At 34.5% G+C, this 22,632-nt stretch overlaps 1 protein-coding gene across 1 annotated transcript in view; it reads right to left on the minus strand.

The window, feature by feature from the left end:
* SEMA3A (semaphorin 3A) overlaps positions 1-22,632 on the minus strand; it is a 203,356-nt gene that overhangs the window by 40,599 nt on the left and 140,125 nt on the right. Inside the window, exons 7-9 of the mRNA XM_077757607.1 lie at positions 3,015-3,157; positions 1,072-1,186; positions 913-982 (exon numbers count right to left, since the gene is read on the minus strand). Of these exons, the coding sequence (XP_077613733.1) occupies positions 913-982; positions 1,072-1,186; positions 3,015-3,157 (328 nt within the window). The remainder of the gene's footprint in view (positions 1-912; positions 983-1,071; positions 1,187-3,014; positions 3,158-22,632) is intronic.

The raw sequence follows: 22,632 nt of genomic DNA on the forward strand, positions 1-22,632 counted from the left end.
GCTTATCTTTTAACCAATCTCTCACTATAGAAAATTATATATAAATCATATCAAATGAAAAACATGTGCTTTTAACAGTCTATTACTGGAAACTGCTCCACATAGACAATGTCTGGTAGAACGCAAGCTTCATGAGGGAAGAAAGATGCCCTGCTGCTTTTCTGTAACATCAGTTACATACTTCATGGTACCTGACACACAGGAAATCTCAGTAATTTATAGAATTTATAACAGCATTTTCATACTAGAATAGAAAGTACTTAGGCCCCATTCTAATCTTAATGATTCAGAAACTGGCTGATTCTCATGAATGCTCAGAGGCTGTTTGAGAACCACTGACCTAAGTAATGAGAAAGCAGAAGAAATGGATTAATGTCTGTTTAAATTTAACAACTCCAGGTAATATAAATTTTATACTGAATATGACAGCCAAGAGATAATTACTGCTCGATTGACAGCAAGAGCCTTGGGAAGATGGGGAATGGAGAAGGGAGGAGAGTGAGGAAAAGGGGAAGGAGGAAGGGAGGGAGGGAGGGAGAGAATGAGGGAGGAAAAAGGGGAAGAGAAAGGAGAGGAAAGAGTGTTGCACTTGTAATTTATAGCACTACCAAGTCTGATCAGATTTCAGCTTTTTAGAATAGTCTACATTTCATTCAAATTTTAAAGTCAAAGCTATGAGGATATGATACATTTTTCATCATTCTATTTATAGTGATGATATTCTTTGCTAAAATTTATTTTTCTAAAAAAACTATTTTAGGTCATAACTTATATCAGCCATCTAAGAATCTACAACAGCTCAAAGGTTAAGCCAATGTTCTTTCAAAATATATTTTCCAAACTACGGATACTTGAAAAGCACCTAAAGGACATGAGGTTTCTTTGATAGTAAGATAGTAAAAAGCTGTTTACCTGGAAGTTGTAAACACCCCATAGACAATTGGATTCTTAGGATCTTTAGAATTCATAAGGAATACATCCTCTGTTTAAAAACAAAATTAGGAAAAGTTGGATTTTGGTGGTTATGACAAAGTCCGAATAAATATCTGTCCCATATCATCAGCTACTTACGCAATTCATCAAAATGAGTGTCAATGCCATTTGGTCCCGGCACTGAGCAAATAAGTCGGGCTTTGAGGAATGTTGTCCACTTGTTCACCAGACTTCTGTGACCCCCAAAGTCATTCTGAAAGGAGACAACATTGATTTTAGGAAAGGTGCATGCGAATGATAATTTCAAATATTTCTCTTATCTTTGTATCTTGAAACAGAGATACAATTTCCTCATTTTTTCAAAATACAAACAATTATACCACAGATACAAGTAACTATGCTTTATTATTATATTGTAGGGCAAGTCTATTCACTCAAACTTTTTTCACGGAATAACTTAAAACACTACATACTGACACATAATAGGCTCTTAATGAGCATTTATTGTAGGAAGAATAAATGCACACCTTATAACACATACTGCAGAGATTCCAAAGAAAAGCAAATCAGCATCGAATATTTTATAAGCTTAAACAGCTACAACAATTTCTAATTTACAAAAAGAAGAGTGAAAAAATATTTGCATAAACCTTAATAAAGAAAATTCATTCTAGAGAAAATATTTTTAAAAAATACCTCCTCACTGAAAAGGAAACTAAATTTTAACTTAAGTTAAATTTAGCAATAAGTTCTATTATGATCGTATGTATTTACTGGTAACTTAGGGTCTTTTAAAATAATATTTATGTGCATAAATTTGAAGGAACATATGTGTTCCTTCAAAAACATAACAATGATTTATATTTTGTTGATATAATTCTATATACTATAAAGATGTACCCTATAAATAAGGCTTTTAAATGTGATTTATACTTTGTGGAGAACAGATTCTCATATATTGCTCATATTTTTGTATGTTTCCACATTGTTAAAACCTTTGATTTTTCCAGTAACTTAATATACTAGAGATAAATAATTACATTATGATTGAAGTAGAAAAGATGCTGACCAATCCCCCCAGTAGCGATTTTCAAAAATTTCATATTTTCTTAAAAAGAGAAAAGGCCACTGAAGATAATTATTGAATCTAGCTTTGTGATTTTCTTGAGATGAAAGGTGCATGAATATATAATAGCAGTTAGTTTTATTCATACTGCATATATACTGCACTATACTCTGTAGAGGGAAAGAAGGGTACTGTTATCATATCTTCAGACTAATACTAATTAATCCATAAACATTAATTTTATTCTATATATCTGATATTATAATGTAATACCATATCCAATTTTTTGCTACACAGTAAATGAATTGTTCAAAGTTCAGAGCCTCAAAACTATACGTATGTGTTCAAAAAATGTATATAGGATGCTATAATTGATAAAATTAAGCTTTAACACTTTTCTCTCTTATATCAATGTTTTAGCTAATTCCAACAGCAAATATCCATTCACTCTTACATACTGTAGGAAACTGTGCTATGTGTGAAAATACAAAAAATATGTTCTCCTAGGTAACGTGAAAAAATTGTATTTCTTGGGGCACCTTGGTGGTTCAGTCAGTGAAGGATCTGAATTCTGCTCAGGTCATGATCTCTCTGTTCAAGAGTTCAAGCCCTGCCTTGGGCTATGTGTTGACAGCTCAGAGCCTGGAGCCTGCTCGGGATTCTGCATCTCCCTCTCTCTCTCTGGCCCTCCTCCACTGGAGGGCTCTCTCTCTTTCTCTCTCTCTCTCTCAAAGATAAATATTTAAAAAACTGTATTTCTTTAAAATTTCAAAGGAAGACTGTTTAACATAAATGTGAAATAATGTATCACAATTTCTACCTGTTTGTTTACCTATGAAGAGTTACCAATTAACAAGTATGTTTTCAATCATTCATTACCATTTAAATATTTATAATGATCAGTCAAAATTTGCAGCCATAGTTTTCAGTATACTTGCATATAGGAAGAGAAGAAAAAGAAAACCATGATTAGACAATGATATCCTCCTTGAGTGGTTTTTTTTTTTTACCTCACCTTGCATATCTGACCTATTCTAGCATGAGTGGCTTTTCCAGTGTGTTCTCCATCTATCGCATTTTCACGGAAGAAAAAATATACTTTGTCGTCTTCAGGGTTGTCACTTTCTGGGATGAGGTGGGCACTAATGAACCTTGGATCTGAGAGACAAATTACAGCATATATATTAATTCACAGATAAAATACCATTCATTACAGTTCACTTTCACTTTCTCTTCTCTTGCATTTGATGTATTTCAAGAACTAATTTTTCCTTAGTTCACAGTTTTCAGTACATATAAATTGTTCTTTATGTATTTTGAAGTAAGTTACAAATCACCTTATATCTCAAAAAAAATCTTTATTTTTTCTCTTTTGGGAAGTTAGAAGTCAGTGTAGAAATCCTCAGTGTGACCACATAGTTCAAATGCATTACAGGATATTAAAATATTTTGCAAATTGGAAATGCTATCAAATATTGCTTATTGCCATCATCATTGTTATTCTTCCTTTCAAGCATAAGATACTTTTAAATCAAAGTACAAAATGGTCTGTTCTAGTTTCCAGCAAAGATTGGATGGGAGGGGAGAGATGAGATCCAAATAAAACAACAACAAAACACCACATCTGCTCATGTTCTTCTCCATCTCCGTAAATAGCAACATTATTTACCAGGTCCTCAAGTCACCTAGGTATTCTGGAGCCACCCTTGAGTCCTCTCTCTCACAGCCAACATTCTGTCAGCACATCCATCATCTTTTCTTACCACATCCTCCATGACCAGCCTCTCCCATATCACCATGGCCAGCGATGGATTCCTAGCAGACTCCCTGTTTCTACCTTACCATCAAGTGTGTTCTATTTCTCCATGCTAGTCAGAGTGATCCTGTGGCATGTCACTTCCTTCTCTAACCCCTCATATATCTTTCCAAATTATTCACAATAAAATATACACTCTTCCCTGTGACCGGATGTCATTTATGATCCGGTCCCTACTACCTCACAAGTCTTTCTTCTACCTATTCTCCTTACCTAACTTGCTCCTAGCCTGCCATACCATCCCCATATCAGCCCCTTCCTGGTTTTCAAATAAGTCAAGTACTCTCATTCCTGCCTCAGATCTTCCTCCCTGTGTATTTTCTGAGCTCATGTATTATAATGAATCACTAAATTCCTACTTTTACTTAGGTCTTTGTTCAAATATTGCATTATCAGAGAGATCTCTGTTGACTACCTAATTTAAAGCACTTGAAATCCTCACTTTTAAGTTATTAATTTTCATGAATTATTTTTCTTCCTAACATTATTAAACACCTGTGATCTCTCAGTCTTTCTCTGTTTCTAATCTTCATTTGTTTATTGTCTGTTTCTCTCCCCACCCGAATGGAATATGAGTTCCAAGGACTTGGCACGTTTTGTTTGGTGCTATGATCCTAAAGGTTAAAACACAGCTGGCATTCAGTGAATATTTGTGCAAGAAGGGAAAGAGAGAAGAAAAGGGGGGGGGGGAAAGGAGAGACTGCCTAGATTACTCAGAACATATATTAGCAATGTTTAGAGCCTCCTTAAAAAAAAACTTTTGTAAATACCTGGGTTGATGTGGTTGTGACTCATACAGACACATAAAAGTATGTAGCAGCCTCACTGATTTTAAGATGTAATATACTAAGAAGCTGAATTTATCTTACTGAAAGCACTGAGGACATTGCTGAGGTATTTAAATTCTCACAATAATCTACTTTTACTCCCATTGTGTATTATGTTATCAAGTCAGCAATGAAATATGCGCACATAGGTCAGTCAGTACCATACTTGAGATATCAGGGAAGAGGTCAGAACCCTGAAACTAGTTTTATCCATGTTATTGAGTCCTAATCATTACACCTGTGCATAATCATCGTTATCATGTATTCTATGCTTGTACCCTTTGTTTAACATTTGCTCTCAGACCATGCACTTAGGGCTATACTCCACTATCCTTCTCAGGCAAATTATACAGACTCTGTAAGTAATGTTAATTGTACAATTTATTACCTGTTCATATTTCAAGTTCAGTGTGCCACTGGAATAATGGTAGGGAAATAACTTTTAAAAGTTGGACTCAGCACCAGAACTTTATAAGATACATAAAATAACACATTATTTTAATCTTAATACTTGCTACAAAACTTGTTTTTCTTCATGAATTTTTACCTGTTCATATATATGGGTATGTTTGTATTTTTTGTTTGTGTCTCATGAGGATTGGTGAGCAGAATAAGTAGTGTGACACAGTAGGAATTGGTATGTTAGAAATCAGAGAATTACTATCCTACTGATGAAGTTGGGCTCCTAGAAATGCAGTGTTGCATGTGTGTGTTTGTGTGTGCACACACAGAACACAAACTTACATGTCAAACAACTCAGTTCAGTCACACTTGCACTTTTTGTGACTTTTTGGTAGGGCTCTTACCTCTTGGATCTCAGATGACTAATTTTTACACTGGGTTTATTTCAAACTGTATTCTATTCACCTTTTCCATCATAAATAGTTCATATAAAAACAAATACTTTAAATGTGAATAGTGCATTGAAGCAACTTAGCAAAATGCTAACAAATGAATTATATTATCATCATTATGATAATAGTTAAAGGGAGCCTCAATCACAGACTACATTTGGAGATCTCATTATAATCCAGCTACAGAATTAGAATGAAAAACCATACATTCTTCTGCTTTAAACTAGAGTAATGGAGAGAAGTTGTTCTAATATTACCTCCCAAATTAGAGTAATTGTTCACAGAAACACTTGTATAACTTAAAGAATTTCAGGTAATTAAATCCAGCTATTGTAATTGCTCACAAATACATGTAAGACACTATGTAGAAATCAAAATGAATAATATATATCCCTTGTTCTCAGAAAGCTATAATCAGGCAAAACTCATGTTAGAAGCACAAAATGACAATAAAGCAAACGATATCACAGATACTCTCTTAGCTTGATAGCACAACTGAAGGTGCTATCAAGAACATGTTTCCCTCTCTAAAATATGTCAAGAAAATTATCATTTCCAAATGTGGACTCTAGTGGGAAATTATTCAAGTAAGTTATCAAGCCCATTCATTCTTGAAAGAGCCTTCAATAATAATCTCTCCTCCAATATCTGATATTACAGGCACAGAGGCTTTGTAGGTGAATAACAGTCTGACATAGCTTCAGATATAGTCAAATATAAGCCACACACAGAAAAAGAAGAGACAAATTTATTATAATAAAAAAGATTCTCAAAGAAAAACAATGTCAGTATAATGTAGCTTGCCTCTAAGACCTTTAGGATACACTCAACTTGGAAAAACATTCATTTCTATTTCAAAATAAAATAGGTCTCCAGTTAAACTGTTAAATCAAAAATCAGTTAAATCAAAAAATTTAAAAGGAGTCATTCTCTTCTACTATGAAATTTAGAAAATCTTGTCTATGGTCAAAACCTTTTGTCATGATACATTCTCTACTTCTTCAATTGCTCAAATTTTGCCTTGCCCTTCCTTACTGCATTTGGCCCTTACTCCTCCTCTTATTCTCTCAGTCTAGTCCTCTCTTCCCTGGTGAGTTCCCCTCTTCAATCCAAACATTCTAATCAATCATTCTAATTGTCTTCCCTGCTATCTTAGAAACTCTTGGCCTCCTGAATCTCTACTGCACCTGCCTTACATAACCCCAGAACTTTTTTCCTGTGCCCCTGTATCTAAGCAAGGATGATGAAAATAATAGAATCATAGTAAATAGAAGTGCTATTTATTAACTCAGGCTGTTTATCCTTAAAAAAAGAATCTTAGTGTTGCTATGGACATATTTTATTTACTTTTGGTGGCTTAGTATCGATTTATTAACAGAAAGTCTTTAAAATCATCTAATTATCTTCAAATCAACTAATGTAGCATGTCTCATTTTACTCCTTCAAAGATGGAATTATTTGCTATACTGATACAACCAAAACCATTTAATGTGAATTCCCTCTTTTTCCGTCCTCCACTCCCCCAATCTTTCTTTTCTTTCTTTCTGTGGAAAAGTGATCTCTCCTTATTTGTAAGTCTTAAGCTTCTATCTCTTTGCTTTCAATCCAATAATCTACAAAATATTTCTCTAATAGTAATCTCTATTCTTCATGCAATCACTTACCATCTATATTTTCCATTCATCATATATTTCCTAGACATTTACTCTTTGCTCTGGATCGTGGAAAACTAGGGGATGTTATGATGAAATGTATTCTGTCTGTGAGGGAATACCAACAATTAAACAGAAAAATTATTACACCACACAAAAAGAACAAAAGTAAGAGTTTGGGGGAAAATGCAGTTGGAAATAGAAGAAAAAATTAAGCTCGACTTAAAGGAATTAGGGAAAGTTTTTCTCAGAAGATATGACCTATAACAAGACCTAAAGAATAACCAGGAATGTCCCAAGTAGAAGTAACACTTGCAAGGTAAGAGAAATGACAATGTTGTTCACACAGAGAGGAGTCAATGAAGAGACAGATGGTCGAAGATGATGACAAGAAAGTTAAGCAGAGGTCAGAATAAGACGAAAGTGTAGTTTAGGAACACACTGTCCTAATGGCGATGAGGGAAACCAATCAAGTATTTTAAAATTAGTAATGACATTATCAGATTTCTGTCTTAAGATCACTGTGACTGTTATAGAAAAAAAAAAAACATATAATAAGGCAAGAATGAAGGCAGGAAGACTACTCTGGAGGCTGGTGGGAAGTGCTTCTGATTTGAGCCAGTATGAAAGAGAAGGTGGGATATGCAAGGATTATGTGAAAGCAGAACTGCTAGATTATGTTCACTGATGAGATGTTGAAGGTAGGGAGTAGTGAGAAAAATCATGGAAATATTAAGGAAATGTCTGCTTTAAAATTGATTGGCAAGGAATTATTTACTGAGATAGGAACACTTGAGGAAGGATAGATACGGGAGTGGGGAGAGGCAGATGAGCTCAGTTTAGTGCATCTTTGAAGTGAGATGCTTGTGACTTTGTCCCACAGGTCCAGGAATACACAAGCTGAGTAAAGAAATGGGGGCTGGAGTTGAAGTTATTTGAAACTGACAGTGGGGTATAGAGAACAAGGAGAAAAGGAGACAGAATCTAATACAAGGAGAAAAGTGATGAAACACAGGAAGAAATCTAGCAATTGGAGAGTTGCAAAATGAAGGGAAGAAGTCAATTCTTCCTTTGGTTCTTAGTCTTTCCTTTTACAATGATTCTGTATCAGATATTTATTTTTAAAATATTTTTATCCTACAAAAGAAAACAAAATGATTTCCACTGACACTCTACACTCTAGAATCTCCTGTATTTCTTGCACCCATTTAGCCATAGGACTTTTTGAGAGAGTGGGAGAGGACTCAGACTCAGACTCTCTGCCCTATTTACCAGTCATTTCCCAACTCTGTTACTACCTAGCTTTTGGTGTTTCACCTCAGAGAGTGTTCTTCTGATAAGCAACAGAAACTATCAAATCAACAGACAGATTTTGATGCTCGCACTCTTTCAGTTGTCCGCTGTCACTGGCACAGTAAAATCTTCATGCCCTTCCTGTACTTCATTGTTTCTGTGGCATGTATCTTCTGTGACTCTGAACCTGAATTGTTAAGTATAGAGCCTTCACTACTTCCTTTATGACTTCCCTTTCCTAAATCCCTAAGTATAGATGCTTCCTAAATTTTCTTTTTGAGCACCTTTTATTTCCTCCCACACCTATAAATGAAGGCATCTCCTAACACTTCTTCCACGATTTCAGCATTCTAAACTTTGTTATATTTTCAGAATTTTTTCTTTGGGAATTGATTCACTTTTAGACCGTCAGGTATTTCCAAACTATATTGCCTTTATTTTCCTTTTAGATCCAATCCTGCATTTTACACTTCTGGCTCAGATTTTCTACCCAAGTATCTCAATTAAATTTTAATTCATCATGACTAGAAAGCACCTCATCTACTTTTCTTCCAAAACTCTTTCTGCTCCTATCTTCCACTTTGGCTAAAGTCAATATCAACACCCATGTATAAAATGTTATTTTACCATAAACTGCTTCCATTTCCTGCAGGACTTCTGCTTTGCCCCCTAAATTTATTATCAATCTTATTCCTGCTATCCACTATCATTTCACCTCTTTCTCTGTCTTCTAGTCTTAATGTTGCTTGCACAATTCATGTTTTTTTTACTTTACAGTTATATTTTCGAATCATCTAATTGGTCTTCTACATATATTATCTATTTCTTCTAAGCCACCCATACAGTGCTACAGAAAAAAGTGCTAATGCATTTATGCCATATAATTTCCAGACCAGATTTCAGGTGTCATAAGATATGATAAAGTAGCATAAACCAAGATGTGGCATGCAGAAAGGACAGTAAGGCTGATGTCACTCTGAGCCAGTAACAACTCTAAAAGTAGACACTACATTCATCAACACATATACTTGAGATGAGCCATGGTTTTGGCTGGAAGCTTTCTAGTATAAGAGGAAAATGGGAAATCTTGTCAATTACACTATTTATAGTGTCCCTAATACCCCAAATAAATTCAGGGCAATCAGTGTCATCCACAAACTATGACTTACATTTCCAGCAGAACTGACCACTGTTCCTCTTCTTTAATCCCTTAGTAAATCTGCTTATCATTCAAGAAAACGCCCTATCTACTATCTTCAAACACATTTAGTTCACATAGCATGAAAGAAAGTTTGCTTTTATCTCTTTGTAACATTTAACCTTTTTCCTATTATCTTCATTTTCATATTTGTTATGACAGGCATTTGTCCTGTATCTCCCTCTCTCTTGCCTTCAGTTTCTATATATAACAAAGTATTTCCCTAAGCATATCTTGAATTTGTTTCACTGCAACTACGCAAATGTAGACTCTTATCTCTTCTCTCCTGGCAGCCACATTCAATCTGTTTTCCCTGCCTCTGGCCTCACCTTTTCCAAACCATCTTGTGCTGTCTATCGCCTTTTTAACACACAAACTATTCTCTGGCACCTGGTGCATATTTCTCAATTAGAATCCAGAAAACTCTACTTTTAATCACTTGTTTTCTTTCCCCTCTTTTCTGATAATCTGATTTCCCCATTTTTTCCCAATTATTTCTTCCAGGCTAAGCATAATTTCTGAAACAGAACATGGTTCCTAACTGGGTGAATAGATTAATAAGTGAATGAATTTCCTAAACTAAAATATGTAAGTTGGTGGGGTTTTTTTTCACAAGAGTCACATTTTATAGCTTTCTGACAGTTTGTTAAAGCTAATTGGATGAAGAGAACTCATCATAGCCCTGACAGTGTTTAGGTTCTCAGTTAAAGAAATGCTTAGACATGTTTCTTTAAATTGCAACTATTTCTAGGGGTTATCACAAAATAATGAGTTTTCAAAATGTTCTCCTAAAGTTTCATGAATGTTATTTTAATATGGAAAAAAATTCTTTTTTTGATCATATCCTTTTGTGTTAGATAATTAATAAAGTAAAATTAATGATCTGTGTAATTTTTAAAAATTAGATTCTATCAATAGGATTAAAATAACAGAAAACATGTCTCTCTACTTTATGAAGCTAAAAACAACGCATATGTTGGAGGTCAGAGATTACCACTATCCTGAAAAACTACAAGCAATTCAATAACTTTCCTTGTCATCAAAAATTCCCCGTGGAAAACTTTTACCCAAATTCATTCATATTGACCTACTTTATTACTTCTCCTTGATAGTAACCAAAGAAAGTTCATGGTATTCACAAAGGAAGCTTTTCTAGTTCCAGTTACTACCATCACATGGCAAACAAATGAAAAAACTGAAATCCACTAGTTAGTTTTGCTTTTTAAATTTGTGCTCTGTAACCCATTAAAGTAGAGGATGTCTATTTCCAGTCTCCAGATATAAATTTCTGATTTCAATGTGGCCAAGTTCATTGAACTAACAGACACACATATACAGATCTTTTAATAATGTCAACAATTACAATGTCCCTAGATACTTTTCCACATTGCAACGTTCTCTACTATGTAAAGTTCACAGAATCCCAACTGACCATGATTTAACAAATGAAAATATTTCATACAATATGAAGCAGGAAATCAGTGTGGATGTGTATTAAAAGCTGAACATCAAAAGAAAGTGGTAAAATCCATTTAAGCAGGATCAAAGTGCATTAGTCTTGCCAGCACAGAGCTGCAATGTAAACACTATGAAAGGTAAATAGAGTTGGAAAGGATTCTCTCATCTGGAGAGTTCAAATGGTATGCCTTTGGGGAAGAAACTTTGTCTTTACAGGTACTGTGGTACTTTTGCAATGTCCTGTGCACATGGTAGAAGCTGAACAAATAATCATATTTAATAATCTTGGGACAATGCTATCATGTGAAGCATGGAATCTTTAGTCACGATAATAGCAATAAATGCTGAGTAAATACACCTCTCTTTTCTTTCCCCCTTTATCTCCTTTACCACCCCCATGACATTCTTCCACACCTCATCCCACAGATGGCATTTCTTGCAAAATTCACGTTTGGGCACCACCTGCCACTTGTAACAGTATCACTCTGTCGAAATATTTTTAGCAGCTGCAAATTAAACTGTCCTTCAGGTGCAATCTCACACTTAATGAAAATGACACCTTGGCACAGGACACCGGCTGCCTTTATGATTCATTTGGCAGCTTGAGCTTATTTAAATAATGAACACATTTTGCTGCTCTCAGCATTAGGATCAATCTAAATCTCTAGTAGAAAAACATTTTGACCAGCCTTTGGCTGGACCTATCCTCTCCACCAATAACCCACCAAAGAACAAGAACACACAACTAAAATTGTAGAAATATATATTTTTTAAAAAGGAATTAAATTAATGGACTGACTAATTAAGATTTTGGGTTTTCTATAAATCTAAAAGTTATAACATATATAGGCTTTTTAGAACATAAATTACATATAGTTCATTTGGATGGAAGACAGAATAAATGACTACAAGCTTTCTCATGCAGGTGCCCCAAGGACTAGTTTCACACCATGATATAGTCAGTCTTCTGGTAAAGCATGATAGGAAGCTCCAGAGCAGAACAGGAGCATACACCCACCGTAGGAAAACAACCCATATTACTGCTCTCTCTCTCTCCGAATCAACTGTGACACCATCGATGAGAAGAAAAGGAAGACTTAAAACTTTATGTATTTCACAAAATATACATACACACTCATATTTTCTTCATCCTTGAAAGGTAGTTCCACTGACACTCTGACTATTCATGAAAGAAAATCCTTGCTAAATACATACCTTTAATTACCAACATAAGAAGAAACAAAATCTCCCTTTACTTCATATATAAAAACTATTCTGTGACAGGGGTCAAAAAAGAAAACTGGGTAGGAGCCCGGCTTCTCCCACTCATTAGATTTGTACTTTCAAAACATTAATTAATGTCAACTAGCCTCAGTTTCCTTATCTGTTAAAAAGCACCTGTCTCTTACGTGCTACCTACATTCTTCCTATCTACCTACCTACCTACCTACCTACATTAGCATATCATAGGCCTTCTATATTGCTAGCTGTTATTGTTTTATAACACCATTTATAAAACTTTGTGAAATGTCCTATAAAAATGCATGTTTAAAAGCTAATGGTGGGGCGCCTGGGTGGCCCAGGTCATGATCTCAGGGTTTGTGGGTTCATGCCCTGCGTGGGGCTGTGGGCTAACGTCTCAGAGCCTGGAGCTTGCTTCAGAATCGGTGTCTCCCTCCCTCTCTCCCTCCCTCCCTCCCTCTCTCTCTCTGTCTCTTTCTGTCCCTCCCATGCTGTGCTCTCTCTCTCAAAAGTAAATAAACATTAAAAAAAAAAGCTAATGGTAACAAAAACTTAGATTGCTAATGAAAGCAAGTTGAATCAGAAGTCACCTGATAAACAAGCTATAAACCTGTTAAAGACCACTGAGAAGAACAAAGACAAATTGGAAATTATGTAAACTTTAAAACTGTATCTTCACAATTTAAAAAATATTTCCAATGTCACAGCTTCAGGCTTCAAAATACTTACAAGCTAACTAGCAGGGCAAATGCTGATGGGGAAAAATCATCACCAGATGACAGCCAACACAGCCGGGTGGCAGTCACAGTGACTGGTTTCTTCCCACTTCAGCTTTGCTGCAACATAAAGGAGGAAAAAAGCCCCAAAGAATCAAAAGACTGTGAATGGGAACTTCCAGCACATCGGGAATGCAGGGAATGCAGCCTAAGGTCATCTCACATTCTTCACTAACAACCTAAGCAGAATGGATATATCATTTTTGGCTGTGGAATAGAAAAACCTCTAGCTGCCAAGGAACAGGCCTGGAAAAACTTTGATGCTTAGCTGGCTGGGAAACTCTGAACAGCCCTGGGGGGAGTTTAACCCGAAAAAAGGTTCAAGATGAGTCACGTGAAGATGGAGAGAAGGGCTGATGAGGATGGAAGATGAGCATGGGTAAGGGAAAATATGAATACTAATCACTGTGCCTTTCTTTGTGCTTTTTATACATTACTCTGATCCACACCCATCTCAGAAAGAAACCCTGGCATTAAGACTCAGCAACTGCCCAAAGTGCATACGTACTAGTAACTGGGAAAGGCAGGGCATGAACAAGATCTGAGTTCTTCCTAGTGCATCATGTGGCACAAGCATTTACACCTGTGTATTTTGTAGTATGTCTCTAAGCTGATTATATCTATACACGAGTTAGTTATTTTACTATTTGAATACAGAGATCAGCATTTTAATATCAATAAAAATTGGTGGAAAAGTGTGCTCTTTACCACTATAAAATAAGGCTAGTTAAACTAAATGGTCATACCCAAACAAACTCTGCAATTTTTCTTAACTGAAGCCAAATTAATGAAGACAAAGTAGAAATAATTTAGGAGACTGGACCTAGCAGAAGAAACCCATGAAGTGATCACAATCAGCACTGTGGAGCCTGGTACCTCTAGTCTGTATACTGAACCAAGTTAATTAATTTACAGTTTCCCTTATTCAGTCCTGCAAAGAGAATATATTTTTCATCTTTTCAGCTTCATCTCCTTTGTTTACTATGTTGGCGTTTCTTTTCTTTTTTAAATTTTATTTTAGGGATACAGAGAGAGAGACAGAGTGGGTAGATGGGCAGAGGGAGAGAGAATCTTTTTAATTGCTTTTAAACATTTATTTATGGTTGAGAGACAGAAAGAGACAGAGGATGAGCAAGGGGAGGACAGAGAGAGAAGGACACACAGAATCTGAAGCAGGTTCCAGGCTCTGAGCTGTCAACATAGAGCCCAATGAGGGGCTTGAACCCATGAACAACAAGATCATGACTTGTGCTGAAGCCATATGCTTAACTGACTGAGCCACCCAGATAGATGCCCCAAGGGTGAGAGAATCTTAAGCAGACTCCACATTTAGCGTAGAGCCTGGCACAGAGCTCAACTCCTCAACCATGGGATCATGACCTGAGGTGAAATCAAGAGTAAGTCACTCAACCAGTTTTGAGTGTATTTTTCCCTTATTTCTTTTGTCTTAATTTAGGCTCTCTCATCTCCCCACTAAAGTGTTGCTCTGTCTTCTTAACAGACCCTCTGCTTCAAATCATTCTTTCCAATCAACACTTCACCTGCTCAATTTTATTGATGATTTCCCATTAAGTAAACAATTAAATTCAGAATCCTTTAAAAGGCATTCAAGGTCTTTGCAACCTATCCCCCATATATAATTCTAGGCTCCCCCTGCACCCTCACTGCATTGTCCCCTGTACCTTTCTATCTCACTACTCTGGATTTCCAGAACATTTGTTTCTTTTTTTTTTTTAAGTTTATTGATTTATTTTTGAGAGACAGAGAGAACACAAGCAGGGGAAGGGCAGAAAGGGGAGGCATCTGGGTGGTTCAGTTGGTGGGCATCTGACCGGCTCAGGTCATGATCTCATGGTTTGTGGGTTGGAGCCTCGCATCAGGCACAGTGCTGACAGCTCAGAGCTTGAAGCCTGCTACTAACTTTGTCTCCTGCTCTCTCTGCCCCTCACCCACTTATGCTCTTTCTCTCTCTCTCAAAAATAAATCAATGAACTTAAAAAAGAGAGAGAGAGAGAGAGAGAGAATTCCAATTCCTGACATGGGGCTCAAACATAAGAACCAGAGATTACAACCTGAGCAGAAATCAAGAATCAGACACTTAACTGACTGAGCCACCCAGGCGCGCCAATCCAGAACTTTCATTATTAAATGATTTCACTTACACGAATTCTCCATGAGGAATCATGCCAATTTTTCAAGACTTTTTTCAAATACCTTCCAAAAATACTTTATTTAATTTTTTCGGGTGGAAATTTGTCTTCTGGGTTTCCATAATTTCTTGTTTAAATTTCAATTACAGTAGTTACACCTTCCCACCTGCTCTAGATTACTCCTTAGAGTGATACACCATTTTCTTCAGTAGGTTCTTTTTAGACAGGATTTTGTCATTCATCTTCAAATCCCCTCATGGGGTAGTGTATTACACTTTAAGATACTAACTTGAATTCAGCTGAACACTATTCTACTTATATAACTGTCCTGAAGTTTGTAACCTGCCTTCAAATGGAAGATGGCTCTGAAACTGTATGGCAGTGAAGGCGCTGTCAGTATTGAACTTAGCTCTACTACTCACTCTCTGACTGTAAGGAAACTATTCGATATATCTGTGTCTCAAGTTTTCATCATAAGGTAAGAATACAGAGCTGTCAGAAAGACCAGTGACTTCAGAGAGTTAAGACACATACAAGCAGAACAACATGCCACTGTAAAATATGAATGGTCCTTATTGTTACCCCAAGGTTGGCTACCTTTCCTTCACTGTTTAGCCATGTGCTGGTCACCAGAAAAAAGCATATCACTGAAGTCAACAAAGAACAAGTCGCTTAAAAAAAATAGGCGCGGAATCTACAGGGAAGAAACAAAGAGTAAATCAAGAATTCCCTTTTTCTCATTGGCCATAATGAAAGAGAAGATCAAAATCAGCCAGAAACTAACAAGAGCAGCAGTGACATTCTTGTCTATACTGACTTAGATAAAGACATGTGGTTTTAAACAAAAGAAAGTTATACTCTCAATGCTGGGGCCTGAAGAGCTATACTTGAAACTACGCAAAGCTTGTGCTGTGGTATTTACTGGTGTTTCACTGTATTGTGTGTCAACAAATTAGTTTAGATCATGATGTATACTCATCATCTTTGCAAGAGTTAAATGATGACTGTTTTCAATTACAGTAAATATAAATAAGAATATAGGGTTGTGTATAACCATTATGAGATCACTAAACATTATTTTGGCTATTAAATGAAATAACATTAAAAAAGCAAAAAAAAAAAAATTGAAAAATATACCAGTCGGTGGCTGTCTCTTACCCTTTCCCATAATTTTTTGGTTATCTTATTAATCAATTTGACTCCTCAAATCATAGATATTCTCTTGTGCCTGAACAACACTTTTTGGCTGACTTTTGATCAACTTTATATAGCATCGCATATTTAGCTCTTCAAAATAACTATCTTCAACATTGCCACATTTTCTCCTCTTGGAACTTAATCTTCCTCAATGGTACCTTATTTGTTAGAGTCACTCAATCTAGAAGCCTGGGGTTAGTCCTGACTTCTTCCCCTACATTGGCATTTATCAATCATCAAGTTTTATTTCCATCTCTCTTTTAAATTTCTGTAATATCTATCTTTATCCTTCATATCTTAATTTACATCTTTAATTTATTTCCACCCTTTAAAATAGTTTTGAGTTTCTTGTTATTAGTCTTACTTTCTAACAATTGTTTCTTTCACATAATGCCAAGAGTGAGTTCACCAATATTCAATTTGTTTACACCAATCTATTGTTTAAAATCCTCCTTTCTACAGTTTTTGATGAGAGTTTAAAATGATCTGTAAAATGGCTATATACCATTTAACCATTTCATTTCATTCCTAGTTATAATTAAATTATTAATTAAATTAAATTAATTACAAATAAATTATAAAGTTATTAAAATATATCTAATTTTATAAAATCATAAAATAAATTAAAATTTCCCTCAATTAAGAGAGAAATGAAGGCATATATCCACAACAAAACTTAAACAAGAATGTCTATAGTAGCTTCATTAAGTCCAGGTGTCTATCACTAAGAAAACAAATACTGATCCACATAGGGACATGAATGGATTTTAAAAACATTACAATAAAAGAGTGCATACTGTATACTTTCACTTAGAAGAGTTTCTATCTACTTTATTCTGGTTAAAAATAATCTGCTGTGGAAGATTCACAACAGTGGTTTTTCTGGGGGCAAAGGTATGGGACTCACTGGGAAAGTACATGAGAAAACTTTTGGAGTGTTCCCAAATGTTTTTGGGTTACAGACATTTATCATTTCTCAAAGTGTCACTGAATAGTACACTAAAGATTAGTGTACTTCATTGTGTGTAAGTTTATCTATGATGTATATCCTACAATTATTTCCCGATTTGGTGAATTTCTCAAATTATAGGAACATAGCACTGAATACAAAGTAGGTTTAAAAAGTGATTAAATATGAATCTAAATTTACTTATGGATAAATATCCATTCATAATGGATATATCACAAGTCCATATGACTATTTTCTTATTATTTAACCAAAATATGGTCATGTTTCTACCCTGTTATTTTATAAGTATCTGGTATTCTTATTGATTAGTTGGTTATAAAAGGAGTAATTAATATTTCAATGTTTAAAGGATATAATCATCTACCTTATTCACTATATATTATAGTGACTTTTTCCACTGCAGATTTTGGGAGTTGCATATGGTGTTCTGTTATTTACAAGTACAAATTATACAATGATTTAGAGGTCTATGTTTTATCATGGTAAATATGGCTTAGAAATATTTTCATGTCTCTAAGATATAATCTAGTTACCTCAACTATAATGTTTTTAGGCATTTCTATAATTTTTGACTACTAAGTCCCTTTTAATGACAGGAAGTTGCAATATTTAGAGATGCTTTCTTCTATTAGATCCTAAATAAATAAATTCATACTATGAATGTACTCATCCATCATCATAAAATATCCTTTGAACATTTACATTTATTATGTTTTTAAATTATGTTAACTATAAATTACTGTATGATTAGATCAGATCACTTGTTATTTGAGAAGATCAGATTTTCAAGGAGGAAATAAACTCCAGAAATTTCTTTTATTACCTCATAATGGCTATGCACACAAACACACACACACAAACACACACACAATACATGTTCTTGCACATACATGTTCTTGCAGGTAATAATTTGGATATGAATTTTCACATTTAAAGACAGAATTAATGCAGATTTTTTTCTTTTTCTTGAATGTTTATTTATTTTGAGGGAGAGAGAGAAGAGCAGGGAAAGGGAAGAGAGAGAGGGAGAAACAGAATCCAAAGAAGGCTCCAGACTCCTAGCTGTCAGCATACAGCCTGATGCTGGGCCTGAACCCACGAACTGCAAGATCATGACCTGAGCTGAAGTCGGACGTTGAACCAACTGAGCAACCAAAGCACCTCCAGATATTTTTCCTAATACATTTCTATGAAAGTGAAAAGGTGTGGAAAAAAGACAATTATCCTTAAATATTTTTAAATTACAGGAGCTATCGGCATGAAGGGAGATTAAATGGAATATGCATTAATAAACTCTCTTATCTAAAAACAAAAACATGTTATCAATGGAGTCCATGTTCATAAAGTAATTACAATATTTTGCATATATTACGAATTAAAAATAAGTTTTGAACTCAGTTGAAGAAAATCCAGGCAGCAAACTTTCATTTTCTACATCCAAAGAAAATAGAACTTTCTATTTAGAGAAGTCATTGCTCCATGATAGCAAGTAATTTACATGATCTTACTTAATAATGACTTCACACTAAAACTTTCTTAGAGAAAATTGGTAGCTGTTCAAGAAATGGTATTCCTGACTCACCTCATTCTAAATTAGAGCACATTTCTCTTCTCTTTGCCAGAAAGTTCATCAAATTTTTTAGACAGTGTGCTTACTCTGCTTTATTAAATGAGATGAAACAAGTACATTTATGTGTATATGATTTATTTTTTTTAAATTTCAGTGCTCAAGCAAGAAACTAAAAAATATCACCACACTAAAGTGATACAGTACAGACATGATATAAATCTCTCTGAGAAAGAAGAAAAACATAGTAGTATCTCCTTTCAGCTCTTTCTCCAATCCACAGTCATATCTCACTCATTGGTAACATTTAAAATGAAATAAACCATAAACATTTAAGATGCATTTTACAGAAATAAATACACTTTCAAAAAACAATTACAGACAGGATGAGAACAGTCTCAGCCTATGAAAAAAATATTTGCAAAAGACCTATCTCATAAAGGACTGTTATACAGAATACATAAAGGACTCTTAAAACTCAATACTAAGAAAACCAACAACTCAATTTAAAAATGGACCAACGACCTTAACAGACATCTCACCAAAAGAGATAGGCAGATAGTAAATAAGCACAGAAAAAGATGCTCCACATCATCAGGAAACAATAAATGAAAACAACAAGATATCAGTATGTCCCTATTAGAATGTCCAAAATTCAGAATGCGGACAACACCAAAGGCTGACAAGGATGTAAAGCAACAGGATCTCTCGTTTGTCACTGGGAGGAATACCAAATGGTACAGCCACCTCGGAAGATACTTTGGTAGTTTTTATTTTATTATTACTATTATTTTATAAAACTGAGCATACTATTACCATATGGCCTAGCAATCTTGCTCTTTCATATTTACCTAAAGGAGCTGAAAAGTTACACCAACACTAAAACCTCCATTTAGTAGTTTACAGCAGCTGTATTCAAAGTTGCCGAAACAATTGGTAGTCACCAAGATATGCTTCAGTAGACGAGTGGATAAACTCTGCTGCCTTCAGACAATGTAATATTATTCAAAGTTACAGAGAAATTAGGTGTAAAACCATTTCAAGACACAGAGGAAACTTCAATGCATATTAGCAAGGAAGGAAGCAAACCTGAGAATGCTGCATAGTGTATGGCTCCAACACCTTGACATTTTGGAAGGAACAAATCTGTGAGGACAGTAAGATCAGTGGCTGCCAGGACGTAGGGAATAGAGAGAACAAACAGGTTGAGTACAGAGGCTTTTCAAGTCAGTGAAACTGCTCTGTATGGTACTATGAGGATGGATGCATGTCATTACTTATTTCTCCAAATCCACAGAATGTATAATACCCAGAGTGAACCTAATGGAAACCGTAGACTTTGGGTGATAATGATGTGTCAGTGTAGGTTTACCAAGTGTTAACATATGTACCACTCTGGTAGGGGAAGGTGGATATCAAGGGAGGCTGTGCATGTGTGGAAGTAGGGTTACATGGGAATCTCTGTACCTCCCACTCAATTTTCCTGTGAACCTAACTAAAACTGCTCTAAAAATAAAGTCTATTATTAAAAAATTATTATAATAACATATTATCTAAATTAACAGTGTTTCTGTGCATTAAGAACTTTAATGGGGGTCCAACCCTTTCTTATTTATTATTTTAAGAACATTTTCTTTTACTCCTAGCTAATATATTTTAATTCATCAGAAAAAGTCATTTGATTTACCTTATTTTTCAACATTAAACAAGATAAGGCATATATTTTATTATTAAAATATTAAGGTGGGGGCACCTGGGTGGCTTAGTTGCTTAAGTGTCCACCTCTTGATTTTGGTTCAGGTCATGATCTCACAGTTGTGGGATTGAGTCCCTTGTCAGGCTCCACACTGACAACAGCATGGAGTCTACTTGAGATGCTATCTCTCTCTGACACTTCCTAGCTATTCCCTCTCTATCTCAAAATAAATAAATAAACTTAAAAAAATTAAGGTAATGACTTAAGAAATTTCCTATTATTAAAACATCCTTATAATACTAGAATTGATTTCTTGCATTTATTTGGACACTCATAACTGTATTTATTCATAATTTTCCTTTTTGTTCAATATTGCTATTAGCAACACTATAGGTGGAATATGACTTGAATGACTTGAATATCTTTGTCTATGTCCTGAGACGTTTTAAAGGTTTCATACTTTCCCACCCACATATTTTATACATGATTCAATTGACACATTGAAATTTAGGTCCAAAAGAAACAAAACCTCTAAGCAATACATAAAATCCCACAAATCTATAATACCCAATTTAATGTTTTCTAGTAAATTACCTTTATCTTTCGGTGTATACTCAAATTCTGCTTTTTTTCCCTGAAAAGTACCTCAGAAGCTACAGATGATAGAAGTGGAATTTTTGAATTCAGTAATAGTTTTATTCAGAAAAAAAGCCAATTTTCATATAATCATACAAATACTTTGTCAAAATGTTTCTTAATAATTGATCTCACAAAAACATTTTTTTACTCTCTGAAATAAAAAGTTCATTTTATAAGTGAAACGGAAAATGTCCTTTTTGATATCCTGCCCATTTCCTGGGACATGGTAATAATTCAAGCCCTCATTCAAGAAATGCATTGACAAGGGGACTTTTGCTGGAAGTTGCCTCTGATTAGGCCCATGGGGTTTAGGGGAAAAAAATTCTATAAGAACGTGGCCTGATTCTTGAAATAAAATAATGATTTAGGGACCAAGGAAGATTTAGGTCAATTTTTATTTGACACAGACCTTCGCAACTTTTTAATAACATGAATGCTATTATAGACAGAAACTAATTATCCTGTTTCCAACACTAGCAGACCTTCACATCTCTATCATCCTCTGGTCAGAAACTGTTCTCAAAAAACGCCAGAAATTCAGGATCTCTGAATTCAAAGAAGAAAAATATGGTCAACTGTTATATAATTAGCAGTTTCTATGGCTTTTGTTCTTAAGAGACAATGATAGTTTTGATTCTTGAAAATGTCTAATTATATGGGAAAGGAATTCAAGGCAGAAAAGAAGATAATTTATAGTATATTTCAAAGTAATCAGAATTCGAAAAAACAATTCTTACTACACACCTGGTTTAATCTACAAGATCTTATCCCTTAAGAAATAACAATTCAAATTTTATATTAGCTACTATTTTTTTGTAAGCTCCTAATCATATGCTATTGAAAACAATTACTGTTATTTTAACAAAACAATTTCCATTATTTTTAGTTTTAGTTTTGTTTTTAGGATTGCGTCTATGTGAACTAAACCAGTGAGAAAGTTGTCAGTTATATTTACACGAAATTTAGAAGGTTATTTTTAATCAGAAAAGTTCTATAATATATATTTAAAATCATATATTTTATGATAAATCATATGTAATATAATCATATCACACACCTATAACTTAAAATTTAAGATTATAATACAAAATTTAAAGTTGTAACAAAATATATAATTTTTGGTTTTACATTTGGGTTTTGTTTCTTTGCATAAAAATCTACCTAGTTTTTTGATTAACTGGATGTTTTTGGCAAAAAGGTGTTTAGAATAAAATAACCCTGATTACATATTTTAAATTCCACATTGCTATTTTCCCATCAAATTTATTATTTAAAATATTATTAGTACCAGTGTAACA

The sequence above is a fragment of the Crocuta crocuta genome, unplaced genomic scaffold (genome assembly GCF_008692635.1).
Source record: "Crocuta crocuta isolate KB4526 unplaced genomic scaffold, BGI_CrCroc_1.0 scaffold63, whole genome shotgun sequence".
Taxonomy (NCBI): Eukaryota; Metazoa; Chordata; class Mammalia; order Carnivora; family Hyaenidae; genus Crocuta; species Crocuta crocuta.